This window comes from Manis javanica, chromosome 5, assembly GCF_040802235.1.
Source record: "Manis javanica isolate MJ-LG chromosome 5, MJ_LKY, whole genome shotgun sequence".
In the NCBI taxonomy this organism is placed as follows: domain Eukaryota; kingdom Metazoa; phylum Chordata; class Mammalia; order Pholidota; family Manidae; genus Manis; species Manis javanica.
The window spans coordinates 130,065,629-130,080,941 of NC_133160.1; the positions used below are offsets into that span (position 1 = coordinate 130,065,629).

A 15,313-nucleotide genomic window follows, 5' to 3' on the forward strand; every position below is an offset into this window, starting at 1 on the left:
AAGATATTCCTTTCCACATGACATGGCAAATAGTCCCATTCTCTTGTATTTTGCTATAATACATGAATTCACACAAAGGAGATATAAAACGAAAAATTACAAAGCTGGTGGGAAAGTCAGTCACATCACATCAAAATACACACTGAATCAGTGCAAAGGGCATAACCCAAATATGTAAGGCATGTTAGTTTTAGAAAAAAAGCACTGTCCACCCCCAGTTATGCACACACACACACAAACTCTATTTAAACTGCAGAAACAAAATGTATCATAAATAATTGGTCTTCCACTTTCCTGTTAGTTTTTACGTTCTTCTTTTTAAATAATGAAATCTATTAAGAACAGCAATTTTTTCAAATGTGTATTCTTCAAACACTATTAGTTTCTGTATCTAACATTCTATTTTGTTATTGTTGTTCTTTTATCAATATATGACTATATCAACATTCTTTAATATTATCACTTTGAAAATTATTTATTTAATATGCTACAGTTTTTACATACTGTTCTGAAAGACTGACAAATTATAACATACAGATTTAGAAGACTAAACCTGTATTATTGAATGTATACACTGGAATTTTAACAAAATGTTTTACTATTTACCCTGCACACTTTTATACCCATAAGTTTTAAGTTAATACAGCGAGGAATTTTATTTACTGAAAAAAAGTCCCAAATTTCTGTTCTAATGTTTTACAAAATTCTGAAGACCAGCTTTTAGTTTGATTTCAATAGAATTTGTATTATGTGAAGAATCCATGTGGTAGTCAAAACAATATAGTATCACATAACATAAGTGTATCCTTCCTATCACAGTTCTTCCAGTTTGCAACAACAAATTATCTATGGTGACCATTATTTTATCAAGACCTCTGCTATTATAAGAATAGACCTGAATATATTCCCCCTGATGGACAGCAAATTGTGAATATTTTTACATTTAGAAGAAAAAAGTTAAGCATGACAGCATAGCATCAAAGTTGATAATTCTTTGTGAATGTGTTAAAGATATGGGTGATAAACATAGGCATGGAAACTAAAAAAACACTAAAAACAAGTACAGTAAGAATATTTACATACATATATCATGACTCATTAAGAAAAATATTATTAAAGCACAATGTGAACAATACATTATATTAATTCACAGTATAAACACACTGGAGTAATTTAAGTCAGAAATAATAAAAATACAGATATCAGCACTATTTTACATATTTTGTTGTCATACATATGAAAATATACACATCGATATAGCTCTTTTAAACCATATTTTTTATATAAATATTCACTGATTTAAATAAAAGTTGACAGAGGTAGAATTTGTGTCAATGTTCATGATTTTCAGGAACAAGTAATTCAAATATTTCATTACTGTTCTTTTAAAAAACCCATATAGCCAATTCATTGAAAGCCATAATTCTGCAAAAGAGGGGAAGAAAGGTGGGTTAAGAATATTCACAAAACAGAGATTCAGTAATGTTTTAATTGAAATTATAGTCTCTAATAAAACCCTTGCCCACAATCAAGTCATATTTAATAGTTAAGGACTGCTCTATAATTCAAAAATATATTCCCCTCAAACTACCAAAATACATCAAAGCACAAGAGAACTAAATAGATGATACACAGTGAAAAGGGGTAACACGGCATGTTAATTAAGAATAATCACTCACAAAAATGGATAATATCTAGGTTTCATAAAATTACATACTATTACTATAAATTATGTTCTCTGAGTCTTACAGTAGCATGTTATTTACAATCAATTATTTTTCCAAGTATTTTTACCTTATATGCTATCTAATCACCCTCTTAATCAAAATGCACACATTAAATATAAAAAATTCCAAATGGAAATGCTGAGAAAGTAACTATATTTTTCTGTATGTAGGAAGATATACTTAAGTAGAAACTGTCATACACATTGTCCAATGATATAAAACATTTATAAGAGAGAAGAAATTGGACAGCTGTATGTCCCATAAAAGGATGATTAAATAAATCACAAAATACCCATGTGATGAGCATTACGTCACTATTTTAAAATGGCACTTTTGAAAATGCTTTTAATTATAAGAATAAATACAGCAATATTAAGGGGAAAAATCTCACAGAAATAAAACAAAAAAACAGGATAAAAACTATTTTGAGTATGATCTCCATTAGAATTACATATGTACATCTATGCATTTGTATGTTTATTCCAAATTAAATACAAGTATACCAAAATGTGAACTGCTCTTTTCTCTGGGTTGTAGGATTAAAAATTATTTTGATTGTACATCCATGTTCATAGCAGCATTTTCACAATAGCCAAGAAGCGGAAACAACCGAAGTGTCCATCAATTGAAGAGAGGATAAACAAAATGTGGTATACACATACCACAGAATATTACTGCGCTTCAAAAAGGAAAGAAATTCTGACATATACTCCAACATGGATGAACTTTAAAAATATTATGGTAAATAAAATAAGCAAGTCCACAAAAAGCACACACACTCTATGACTCCACTTATATGAGATACATAGAGTAGTCAATTTAAAGAGACAGAAATTACAATAGTGGTTGCCAAGGGTGAGGGGAAGGGAGTTAAGTTTTTAATGGGCACAAAGTTTCATTTACAGAAGATGAAAAACTTCTGGAGATGATGGTGGAAATTATTTTTGCACAATGTGAATGCAAAAATTGCCAGAGAAATGCAGAGTTAGGAGTAGTTACAATGATAAATTTGATGTTACGTATATTTTATTGCAATTTAAAAAATGTAAAAATAAATTGATCTTTCCTTCTTTCTGCTTTTGTAGTTTATATCTTCTCAACAAGCATGTATTTGTTATAATAGTCAGAAAGATTAAAAACAAAATTGGATCACATACTTTAACTATTAGAGAGATATTAAAAATATGAATTAATAGGAATATTTCATATTCATTTCTAAGTACTTATGGGAAAATCCTTAAAATTAGTTTTGGTGGATATATTTAAAAAATATGAATGGAAATGGGTTACCAATTATCAACACCATTAAGATAGTATGGAAACTTGTTAATAGTTGTAGAAATTCCAAATCTGCCTATCAGGATGGCTATAATTTTAAAAGGAAAATAAGTGTTGGCAAGAATATGGAAAATTGGAAGTGTTACATTGCTGATGGAAACAGGCATGTAGAATGGTACAGGCATGTAGAAAAAGTTTGGCAGGTACTCAAAAAGTTAAACATAGAATTACCATAAGATCCAGTAATTCTACTCCTAGGTACTGCAAAAGATTTGAAAACAGGAACTAAAACAAATACTTGTATAATACCTATGTTTGTAACAGCATTATTCACCATAGCTAAGAGGTGAAAACAACCCAGGTGTCCATCAACGGATGAAAGGATAAAAAAGAAGTCATATAAACATAAAAAGAAGTATTATTCAGGCATAAGAAAGAATCAAGGTTTGATACATGCTACAATATAGCTGAACCCTGCAAACATTATCCTAAATCAGATAAGCCAGTTGAAAAAGGACAAAAATGGTATGGTTTCACTTGTATGGAAATTTAGAACAGGCAAATTCATAGAGCAGAAAAGTAGATTAGAGATTACCAGAGGCTGGGGAGGTAAGGTCAAGGGATTGGAGAGTTATTGCTTCATGGGTAAGTTCCGGATATAGTGATGATGGTCGCACAACATGAATTTAATGCCACTGAGTTGAACACTTAAAATATAGTTATGATGGCAAAGTTCATGTTATTTATATATTTTATTGCAACTAAAAAGACTTTTCTAATCTATTGCAGCTTTAGAGATTGCTGGAATCCACCATGTTCTTTATCAATGGTTCTTAAAAGTATAGTCTGGGATCACTTGGAGTGCTCAGGACCCTTTTAGGGGGTCTTGAAGGTCAAGCCTATTTTCATAAAACTAATGAATTGTTTGCTTTTTTACTCTTAGTATTATGGGTACACATATGAGTTTTCCAGAGGTCAAGTGATATGAAAGGCCAGAAAGTAAATTATCTTAGATTTGTGGGCCACAGGATCTATGTCACAACTACTCAATTCTGCCAGTGTAGAGAAGCAATCTTAGACAATAATGTAAACAAACGGTGTGGCTATGTTCCAACAAAGCTTAGTTTACAAAAATAGGCAGTGGAGTGGATTTGCCCACAACTCTAATTTACCAACCCCTGATCTAAAATGCAGTATGAATCAAATATGAGAAAATGTTTATGTCAGAACTGTTATAAGGCTTTATAACAAGCTGAATCTCATTCAAATTAATGCAGCAGCCTAGCAGTCAGCATCCAGTGATTGCAGCCAGCACAGAGAAGTGGTCCTCAAAGTGAAAGAAGAAAATAAATATTTTACTCAAACAAAAGCAAAAGCATAGCAGTCACAAGTCATTTAAACCCAAGTCTTAAAAAGTGGCATCAGTATGTTAAAGCACAGCACATAACTAATGTTTATAATGAGGATTCTGAGCCACTGGGGAAATGCTTAATTATCTTTCATATACTTCTATTAAAACAGGCAAAGAAATGTATAATTTCTAAAAAGACTGACTTTGCTATTTCTGCATAAGCCTGCATTTTTCCAGTCACCTATTTTCAAACCTTGCGTCTGACATGCTTCTTTCCTGTTCATTACCATCTCCAATGAATCAGCACATCCCTTTGACCCTTTCTCAGTCAAATGTGCCCTCTTTACAACCACTTTGGAAAACTGGTTTGCCATATCTGCTCAAGCTTGAACATACAAATGTCCAAATGACCTCACATGCACCAAACACCCTTATCTAGTGACCTGACAATTTCACTCATAAGTGTGCACTCAACAGAAATGTACACATCTATATGTTCACCAACATGCAGGTACTAGAATGTCCACCATAACTCTATTAGTAATAGCCCAAGCAGGAAATGCCCAGCAACAATTGAATTAAATGGATTGTGGTAAATTTACACAATGGAATACTGTGCAGTAAGGCTGAGCAATCTACAAGGACACACAACAGTATGGAAGAATCTCACATATGTTCTGTTGAGGAAAGAAGTCAGAAATATATGATCTCATTACAAAATGTCTAAAAACAGGCAAAAGGAATCTATGCTTTTAATAGGTAGGACAATTACTTTTAGAACAGGGCTTACAACAGAAGGAGGCCAACAGAGGTAAAGTTTTGTTTCTTGATCTGGGTGCAGGTCACATAGGTGTATTCAGTTTGTGAAAATTCAGAGCTACATAGAATGGTATTGTACTTTTCTGTATGGATATTCGAAATTTATTTTTAAAAATCTGTCCTAGCTTTCAATTTTATTACACTGATCCTGAACTAATTATACCTTTCATTTCATACCTCTTTCTGGTCTCCCAGCCTCTGGTTTCTACCCTTCCCGATATGGCCCAAATAAGGTTGTGAAGTTAATTTGCCAGGAACGGTTCTTTCATCTTAACCTGTCCTATACACAGAGGACTTTCAATGGCTCCCCAACTTACAGAATAAAGTCTACAATCTCTAATTTAGCTTTACATTCAATTTAATCAGCATGTCCTACTGTACCTTCCACATCTTTCTCCCTCATTATTCTCCAATGACCTGCTTTTCCTGTCAGCTTGAGTCCAATGTGTCATATGCATCCATTTGTACATCTTTGTCCACACTTTCACCGTCTATTTTTTGTACCTCGAGTTTGCCATTTCATCAAATACTATCCTGTGATATCTCATTTTGTCATTTAACATTTGTCATGGATATCTCCTTTTTTTTGAGGCATAATTTATGTTCAGTAAGATAGGTGGACAGTAAATGTTTAGTTTCATGAGTTTTTGTAATCATATATACCCATGTAACCATCCCAAGATATAGAACATTTTACTACTTCACAAAGTTCCCCTGACTACCTCTGCAGAAAAACTGCCCCCCTTCACCCTCCACACCAAAAACTTTCTGAATGTTTATAACCACACACATACCTTTCTGATAAGTATCAGTTTACATGTTCAGAAGAATGTAAAGGAGATCTCAGAGTAGAACTAAGGGGTGGTGTGAGAAGACCATGCCGACGCATTTCCTGAATTGCTCGTTCTCTGTCAGTAAAGATCAGTAAGAGATATGAAAAAGTAGTATACAAATATAAGGTGTTGTCATTTCTACTTAATTAGTATTTCTACTAAGTTTAAACCCTATGTCCTTACATGACTTTTAAGTAGTGTGTAAAAGATTTCAATTAAAGGAATATGCACTATAAGAGATTGTTCAAAGTGTCTCTGAATACAGAGATTTAAAGTACATTGTTCCCTTCCCTGCCCCTTCCTTTCTCACCTCTGCTTGCACATAAAATTTTGTCCTTTTCCTTCTTCCTGCCTCAAAACTCCCAAATGTCAGAGTGAAATAACCCATTCTTTCTGTTATGTTTTCTTTCCCTGTGTCTAGGTCTGTCCCACAAAGCACAGTGACTGTGCTGCCACCTCAGTTGTGGGCTACTAGAGTCTCTGGCATAGACGTTCTCTGCTTTGAGTTCTTTGGTTTCCAGGATTTCTACCTAGTTGGGTGTTTCACAAATGTTTTTTCATTATTATCCCCCAAAGGAAACTTTTTTAGACATCCTGATCCCGCAAATTATTCCCCCAACTCCATGAAATTTTAATACAGAGACACACTATGTACTGTGGCTCTTTGGAGGGCCATAAATCATTGTAATGCTTGAGGTGTTTTGTCACTCCCTCTTCCACTCAGAACTAATTTTGTCCCCTGGGGTGGCAATGTTGCCGCTTTAAGAACACATGACAGAGGGTATGGTAAGGAAAAAGGAAGACATGGTCATGTGGGTCAGGTTTCTTTTGGGAACCAATAGCAGGGAAAAAGGTGAGGAATTAATGGTATCTATAACCCTAGTCAATGGAGAGCTTGAACTGTTTAGGACCCTTGAACTGAAGAGAATTTAAGTTTTCATTACGAAATAGAAATCACTATGTATGTACCATTAAGCACACTCAAAAATGAGATCTTCTAAATTATAAAAAATTAACAACACTTCTTTCATGACAGTGATGTAACCTCATACTTCATTTCTCTTGTGTGACTTTGGTTTCCTGTAATATACGCACAATAATCAATTGTTGGTAGGATTAATCAGATACATATATGGTATATGGCACCTATTTATTAATTGCTCTTAAGATCATTATCACTTTTATGATGATGTGTATTATGAGTATCCTACTGAACCATACTGTTTTGGGCTCTTGCAGAATTCTTACTAGCCTATTGATTACTTATCTATATACCCTTTGAAATAATGCCCTAATTTTGCCCTGAGGAATGCTATAGGAAACAAATAATAGTTGTTACTTTATTTACTGAAGGTACATATTGTTGTTTATAACACCTTGGGGCCTTTTTAGGGAGAATTACTGAAGAAATTTATTTTACATATTAATGTTAAAAAATTTTGCTATTTTTAAGGCATAAGGAGTCTTTTTTGGAGTAGGATAGAGAATAAATAAAAATACTGTCCAATGCTAAAAATTCTTTCTTACCGTTCATATCTCTCAGTTGAATTCTGCCTTTTTAGAGCATCGTGATCTGTTTGTAATTGTGCCACTTTAGCCCGAAGCATGGTGTTTTCCCGGCTTTGACTATTTCTTAAAAAAAATTTTTTGAAAAATCAAAGAAATAAATAACAAATGTGCTGTTTACATGGTAGAGTCAAGTGCTATGGATTTTTGTTTTTCTTATTAACAAATACAAATGGAGCCGACAAAGATGAAAAAGAGAAGATCAAGACTTTCCAACAATTCTTTAAAATTCCTGAAGCTTTTATCATGGTTCTCTACTACATTTATTTTGTTTATTTAATGAATATTTACTGAGCTTCTAGTATGTGTCAGGCACTGCAGCAATGCTGGAGATACAAATTTGAATGAGACATGAATTGTAACACCAAGATGTAAAGTATCTTCACTGGCTCTTTCTTGACTCTTGCCTCAGAAAAAGAAGTACTTCTAACTCCTTTTAAAAGTCCCACTTGTTCTATCTTCTCAGGGTTTCCTCCCTTCTTCCAATAAACAAGTCCAAACCTCCTCTTCTAAAAAAATACCACCATCAATCTCCTAAACGGTAATCAATACACTTATAGGGTCAAATTGCATAGCCTTTTGAAGTCTTTTTCCTAATCCACAGCTGACTCCCTCCATCCTGAAATGTGTCCTCCTTTGCTGACTCCTCTGGTCCTCAAATTTAGGCATTTTTTCTGAAGTTTATTCATCCACTTCCATGGGGACCACGCTTTGTGGTAAAGATACACAATCCAAACACAATTTCTCTCCTGAACTAAAGCCCTGAATTTTCAAAAGCAGGAGCTACATAAGCAAAATATTTTAGTTGTATACCACCCTACACATGCCCATCCCCCTCCCCCATAAATATTGAAAAATTATTTTTGACAAGTTATTTTCCTCACATAGGTTGACCTGTGACACTTACAATTTACTTTCTAAAAGGGTTAATTTTTCTTTAAGTAGTTGAATTTCTGTATCCTTCTCATGGGAGGTTAAATGAGAATGAAATTCTTTATCTCTATTTGTAGCCAACAATGATTCAAGGTTCTTAATTGCATGTCTTTCACTTGACAGTTGTTTTTTTAAAAGCTCTGCTTCTGATTTTACATTTTCTAATTCCACGACAACCTACAGGAAAAAGAAAGTAAGATTATTTCACAACAATTTTAGACTTACTCTGAAATATTATTTGCAGAGCTACACACCAACTGTTGGTTCATTTTGGGTAATGGGTAAACATTTTGAACTATTTCTTTAAGTATAAAATAAACATCTTATTTTTAAAATTATCTTTGCTGTTTTTAGTAAAGGTCTTATTTGGCAATAAGACCTATCCCAACCCTCAAACAGTTTTCACTCATACTACCTGGTCAAGAGAGGGTCATTAATACAAAATCTTAAAAACATGGCCACTCTATCAGCAAAGAGACCCTTTTGGTTTATTAAGTATGTATACCCTGACTACATAGCCAAACCAGTATTAGGCCTTCTCACCTGAAAATAAAGATACTACGAAATGAGTGAAGATTGAGAACTGTGTTTGAGAACACACACTGGGCTGTTCATTGTTATGGCTCAGTTTGGGAATGGAAAGTTCCAGCTAACTAGATTTTTAAAGTGAAGTAAGTTTTAAACACCTTGAGATTTTTACCAGGAAAAATAACCCACTTAGGAAACAATGAACTGCTCAATCCTTCATTTAAGTCTGACCTATCAACAGAAAAAAGAATGTACTGGGTAGGCTCCTATTCTGTGATTAGAAGACTCACATTCTAATACTCATCTACTCCAAAATAGACAGCATCTAATTTTATCACCATGTTTACCAGAGAAATCTTGAAAGAGAATCTAGTCAAAAGTAACTACTCTAGAGTGGAACAAATATTTGGTAGTGAATGATAAAGTAAAACAACTGTAGTAGGGATCAATAAAGAAATGTGCTACAATAATCTTTTAAATTCTTACCCTCTCAAACTCAAGGCTTTTGGAATTTAATTTTTGGGTCATGATATCTTTCCCTGAGTCAAGCTTAATGCAAAGTTCTCTAAGAGATGACAAATCATTTAATACGGCTGCTTTCTCATCTTCTTTATGTCTCAGTTCTTCTTCTAATCTAGATATGGATTTTGCCATTGATGAGATCTGAGACTCATAAGCATGATGTGCATTTATGTGCTGAAAATAGAAAAAGAAACAGGTAAAAAGTTAAAGTAACCCAATTACTTTAAAGGCTTGAATCTGTGCAGCCACAACCTCACTTTATAAAAATGAGAGCCAACTTTTGCATATTTTAAGATATTCTCAGGAAGATGGACTTTCTATTGCTTAACAAAATGAATTATGTATAAGTATTAACCATGGTAACTGAATGCCTTATATATATTTGGACAATGCAAAGATGAAAACTATTGTTTTAGGATGTTGTGAAAATGAGGGATCTTTGAAGGTATAAAGTTTTCCTTTATCAGTTCTTTTTGCTATAAAGAAAAATACTTTGTTTTCAAGAAAAAGTAACGTATATATTTATCACTCCTCAATTATCTTTTTTGTCAGTTAAAATATTTTTAATAAGAGTGATTGATATTATTATGAAACTAGTATGTGCTCATTGAAAAACTTCTAACTGATAGAGAAATAAAACGTGAATCTCAACCTTTGCCTTCAATCTAAAAACCACTGTCAATACTTCGGTGTATAAATTTCCATATCTGCATAATCACATACAATCATATATATAGGTACATATGTGTGTTTTTTAATATATAATATATATGGAGTGAAAGATCATTTTTAAATGTAAGTTAAAATATAGTAACATTTAAGTATATATGTTATAACATATTATCTACATAACAATATTATATATGTAAATAAAATACATGCTATTCAACCTGCTTTTTCTTTTCAAAATAGAACACTAAGTTGGGGCATCTTTACACATTGGCATGTATAGGTAGATCTCTTTCATTCTTTATCAGTTGTATACTTACTCCTCAAATATCTTTACATTCTGAGTTTCAAAAATGCAGTTTGCTTTAAAACTAAATACCTGAAGTCATATTTAAATTTAATTTAACCTAATAGTAATACACTTTATAATATTTTAATAACTGAAATAACGAACACAGTTTGAAATACTGAAAAAGATTTTTCCCCTATAATAATCCACATTTTAAATTTCTCATAATTTAAATTGATAAATACAAACTGATATAAACTACTTCTATAATTTAAGAATTCTACACTACAAAAATAAAATTATAATAGGCTTTACTGTAATGAATCAACATTAAAAATCCAACACTGTGCTGTGGAGATTTAATAAATATCAATGGTTGTAAAAACTAAATATTTGGATCATCTAAATATTAATTAAATCAAAGTTCCCCAAAACAAACTAAATATAAATATGTAAACTAATTTCATATACCACATAAGAACACAAATAATGACAAAGAACAAAAGAACTAAAGAACAATTTCTCCTGAGAATTCTTCTGAAGGTTGAAAAGCATTCCTTTAGTTATTATACGCTTAATAGAAAAACTCAGTGTATAAGTCTCCTAGGACTGCTGTAACAAATTACTGCACATTAATGGGTGCCTTAAAGCAACAGAAATTTATTTCCTCACAATTCTGGAGGTTACAAGGCTAAAATTTAAATGTTGGCAGAATGGGCATCTTCTGGAGGTTCGAAGGGAATCTGTTCATTGTCTCTCTCCCTGCATCTGGTGGTTGCTGGCAATCCTTGTGTTCCTTGTCTTGTAGACACACCTCTCCAATCTCCGCCTCTATCTTAAACACTAGAACCTGGTGTTTGCCCTCTGGCCTTCAAGGACAACAGTCATTAGGCTGTGGCCTGCCTTACTTAGTCCAGTATGGCTTCATCTTAACTTGATTAAACAGACGAAGAAGTTATTTCCAAATAAGGTCATATTTACAGGAACGTGTGTGTGTGTATGTGTGTGTGTGTTAGAATTTCAACTTATCTTTTTGGGGGTCATAATTCTATCTGCCTTCTGCTTCCTCAAAATTCATGTCCTTCCCATGTTCAAAATACATTACCTCTGTCCCAAAATTCTAGCATCAACTCTAATTCCATAACCTCATCTAAGCATCATCTATATCAGATCTGGGTAAGACTCTGGGTATGGTCCACTGTGAACCAAAAGTCCTCTCCCTTAACAGACCCATGGCACTAGAAAACCAAGTTATCTGTTTCCAAAATACAATAGTGGGATAGGCATAGAATAGACAGTCCCTTCCTGCAATGGAGAAAATAACAGAAATAAAGGGGTCACTAGCCCAAAGTAAGTCTGCAACCAAGCAGGGCAAATTTCATTAGACTTTAAACCCTAAGAATAATTATCTGTGCCTTGATGCTCTGAGCCCTGGGCTCGCTAGTGCAGACCCAGTTTTTTAGTCTTCAGCTACAGCCCCATCTTTTTGGTCCTTAGGGGCAGTAATCCCACCTCTGGAACTAAGGAGGCAGTAGGCCCATCCTTCTGCACCTGTGGTGGCAGCTGCAGCCCCCCCAGCTTTTGAACTGCCCTTTGCAGCCCTGCTGTTCTCTGAGCTACCGTCACAGTCATTCTTCCCTATTCTTGAAAGACAACATGCTTGTAGCCAAAGAACTCTACTGGCCTGTTTTCTGCTAGTAGGATCCTGGATTTTCAAAAGGCTTTACTCATTTCATCTGGTTTCTGTATCTTTCAGTCCAAGCTGCCAGTGTTCCTGCTCAGACGACTGACTGGATCCATAAGTTACACCCACAATTCCTTCACTGAGAGATTGTCCATCCATATTATTGGTCTTGTCTCCAGAGTACACTGTCCAGATATGCTAAGAATTTTCTAAGTCACCCACTCCTGGTTCCTTTTTTGCTTAGTAGTTCCTTCTATTTATCTCTTTCCTTTATATTTTACTATAAGCAGAACAGAGTAACCAGCTGCACCAGCCATACATTGCTTGGAACTCTTCTTAGCTAAATATCCAGGTTCATCACTTCCAAGTTCTCCTTTCCTCCCAGGAGTAGACCAGCCTTGAGCTAGTTCTCTGCCATTTTCTAACAAGGACCATCTCTTGCCCAGTGTCCAATAACATGTTCCTCAATTCCAGCTGAGACCTCCCTTCTATGAAGAAGCATTCATACTTCTGGAAAAATACTGTTCATGATCATTTATATATTTTTTTCAGAAATTCTGTCTACAGTTCTTTCTTTTTTATGAGCTGTGGGGAAGTTGGGGTTTCTATGGTCAGGATCCTCACTGAACTTAAACCACCTGATGATGTAACTGGCCTGTTGCTAGGCTACCGCTTCCACACCTTTAGGCAATAAACTATTATTGTGCTATATAGAGAGCTTGGCCTGGTGCTCTGGGCGGAGGCAAAGATGCTAGTGCTTGACCTACCGCCAGGAGAACAAGCCGGGTAATAAACCCTTTCACCCCAAAGAACATTTTGCTATCAATTTCTTTGGTCTCATTGAATCCATAGTGTACCTGCCCGGGGCTGAAACCCATTGGCAAGACATGAGCCCTCATCAGAATTGCTTTTAATGTCCATCTTTCTACCAAAAATCTTTTGAAGGCCTATCTAGGCTTTTTCTAGCTAACTCCTCAAAATTCTTCCAGCCTCTGTTACCCAATTTCAAAGCCACTTTCACATTTTTAGGTCTGTTACAAGAGTATTCCATTTCCTCATACCAAAATCTGTACAGGCACACCTCGTTTTGTTGTGCTTCACTTGGTTGTTCTGTGCAGATATTGCAATTTTTACAAACTGAAATATTGTGGCAACCCTGCATCAAGCAAGTCTACAGGTGCAATTTTTCCAACAGCATTTGCTCATTTTGTGTCTGTGTCATATTTTGGTAACTCACCATATTTCAAACTTTTTCATTATAATATTTGTTATGGTGATCTGTGATTAGTGATTATGATTTGCTGAAAGCTCAGATAATGGTTATCATATTTTAGCAATATTCTAAAATTAAGGTATGTCCACTTGTTCAGACATAATGCTGAACACATGCTGAACAGACCACAGTAGAGTGTAAATATAACTTTCATATGCACTGGGAAATAAAAAACTTCACGGTACTCACTTACTGCAGTGGTTGGGAACCAACCCTGCAGTATCTCTGAGGTCTGCCTATATTTCTAAATAAGGTCACATTCACAGGTTCTAGTGGTTAAGATCTAAATGTATCTTTTTGGGGGCTATAATTCTACTCATTACAGATTGTCAATAATTTCTCCTGAAAAATGACTACAGTACTGTACCAACAAAACAAAAACAAAACTAATAGCCAACTATTCTGTATTAATCTAACTTTAGGATGTCTATATTTTAACTGAACTCAAAATTTTATTAAGAGATTTTTATTAGCCTGTCTTTATGACAAAAACCTATTTAAACCCACGTGCAAAAAAACTGAGTTGGACCCTCACTTTATATCATATATAAAAATAACTCAAAAAGGGATCAAAGACCTTAACATAAGAGCTAAAACTATATAACTCCTACAAAAAAATAGGGGGAAAATATATGTAATGTGTAATTTACCACTTTAGCCATTTTTAAGTATACAGTTCTGTGGCAATTTGTACATTCACACTGTTGTGCAACTATCACCACCATTCATCTCCAGAACTTTCTCATCTTCTCTAACTGAAACTATGTACCCATTAAACACTGACTCTCCATTCACTACTTCTACCAGCCCCTGGCAGCCATTTGTCTACTTACTCTCTCTGAATTTGACTACTCTGTATACCTCATATAAGTGACTTAGCAATGGTTTCTTGGATATGACACCAAAAATAGAAGCAACAAGAGAAAGAATAGATAACTTGGACTTTTTTGAAATTAAAAACTTTTGTAGGTCAAAGGATAAAACTGAGTAAAAAGGCAAGCCTAAGGATGGGAAAAAACATTTACAAATCATATATTTAATAAGGGGTTAATATACAGAATATACAAATAATTCCTACAACACAACAAACAACAACCTGATTAAAAAGTGGGCCAAGGACATGAATAGACATTTCTACAACAAAAACAATACAAATGGCCAATAAACACACCAAAAGGTATTCAACATCAATAATCATTAAGGAAATGCAAATCAAAACTGAGATATCACTTTACTCCCCTTGGGATTACTATTATTAAAAAAAAACAAGACAGAAAATAATGTGATGGCAAGGCTGTGGAGAAACCGGGAACATTACATTACTGGTGGGACTGTAAAATGATGTAGCAACTCTTGTGGAAAACTGTATGACAGTTCCTCAAAAAAATTAAACATAAAATTACCATATCATCTAGCAATTCCACTTCTGGGTATGTCCTAAAGAATGGAAAGAAAGCAAGGACTTGATAGGTATATAAAAAACAGTGAAATTCTGACACATGCTACAACAGGGATGAACCTTGAGGTTAAGTGAACCTTACAGCTAAGTGAAATAAACCAGTAACAAAAATACAAATATTGTATGACTCTACTCACATGAGGTACACAGAGTAGCCAAATTCATAGAGAGTAAGTAGACAAATGGCTGCCAGGGGCTGGTAGAAGTGGAGAATGGAGAGTTAGTGTTTGATGGGTACAGAGTTTCAGTTGGGGAAAATAAGAAAGTTCTGGAGATGAATGGTGGTGATAGTTGCACAACAGTGCAAATGTACCAACTGCCACAGAACTGTACACTTAGAAATGGTTAAAAAGGTAAATTTCATGTTAGGTATATTTTACTA

General features: G+C 34.2%; 1 protein-coding gene across 4 annotated transcripts in view; it reads right to left on the minus strand.

Annotated features, from left to right (window-relative positions):
- Window positions 1-456: 456 nt before the first annotated feature.
- CEP135 (centrosomal protein 135) overlaps window positions 457-15,313 on the minus strand; it is a 114,535-nt gene continuing 99,678 nt past the window's right edge. For 3 of the 4 annotated variants that reach the window (XM_037018724.2, XM_037018722.2, XM_037018725.2), the window contains 5 exons: window positions 9,522-9,731; window positions 8,482-8,684; window positions 7,536-7,640; window positions 5,970-6,083; window positions 457-4,332 (listed from right to left, as the gene is read on the minus strand). In XM_037018724.2, coding sequence (XP_036874619.1) covers window positions 5,984-6,083; window positions 7,536-7,640; window positions 8,482-8,684; window positions 9,522-9,731 — 618 coding nt within the window. In that variant the 3' untranslated portion in view covers window positions 457-4,332; window positions 5,970-5,983. The remainder of the gene's footprint in view (window positions 4,333-5,969; window positions 6,084-7,535; window positions 7,641-8,481; window positions 8,685-9,521; window positions 9,732-15,313) is intronic. The other variant, XM_037018723.2, reaches the window with a different exon arrangement.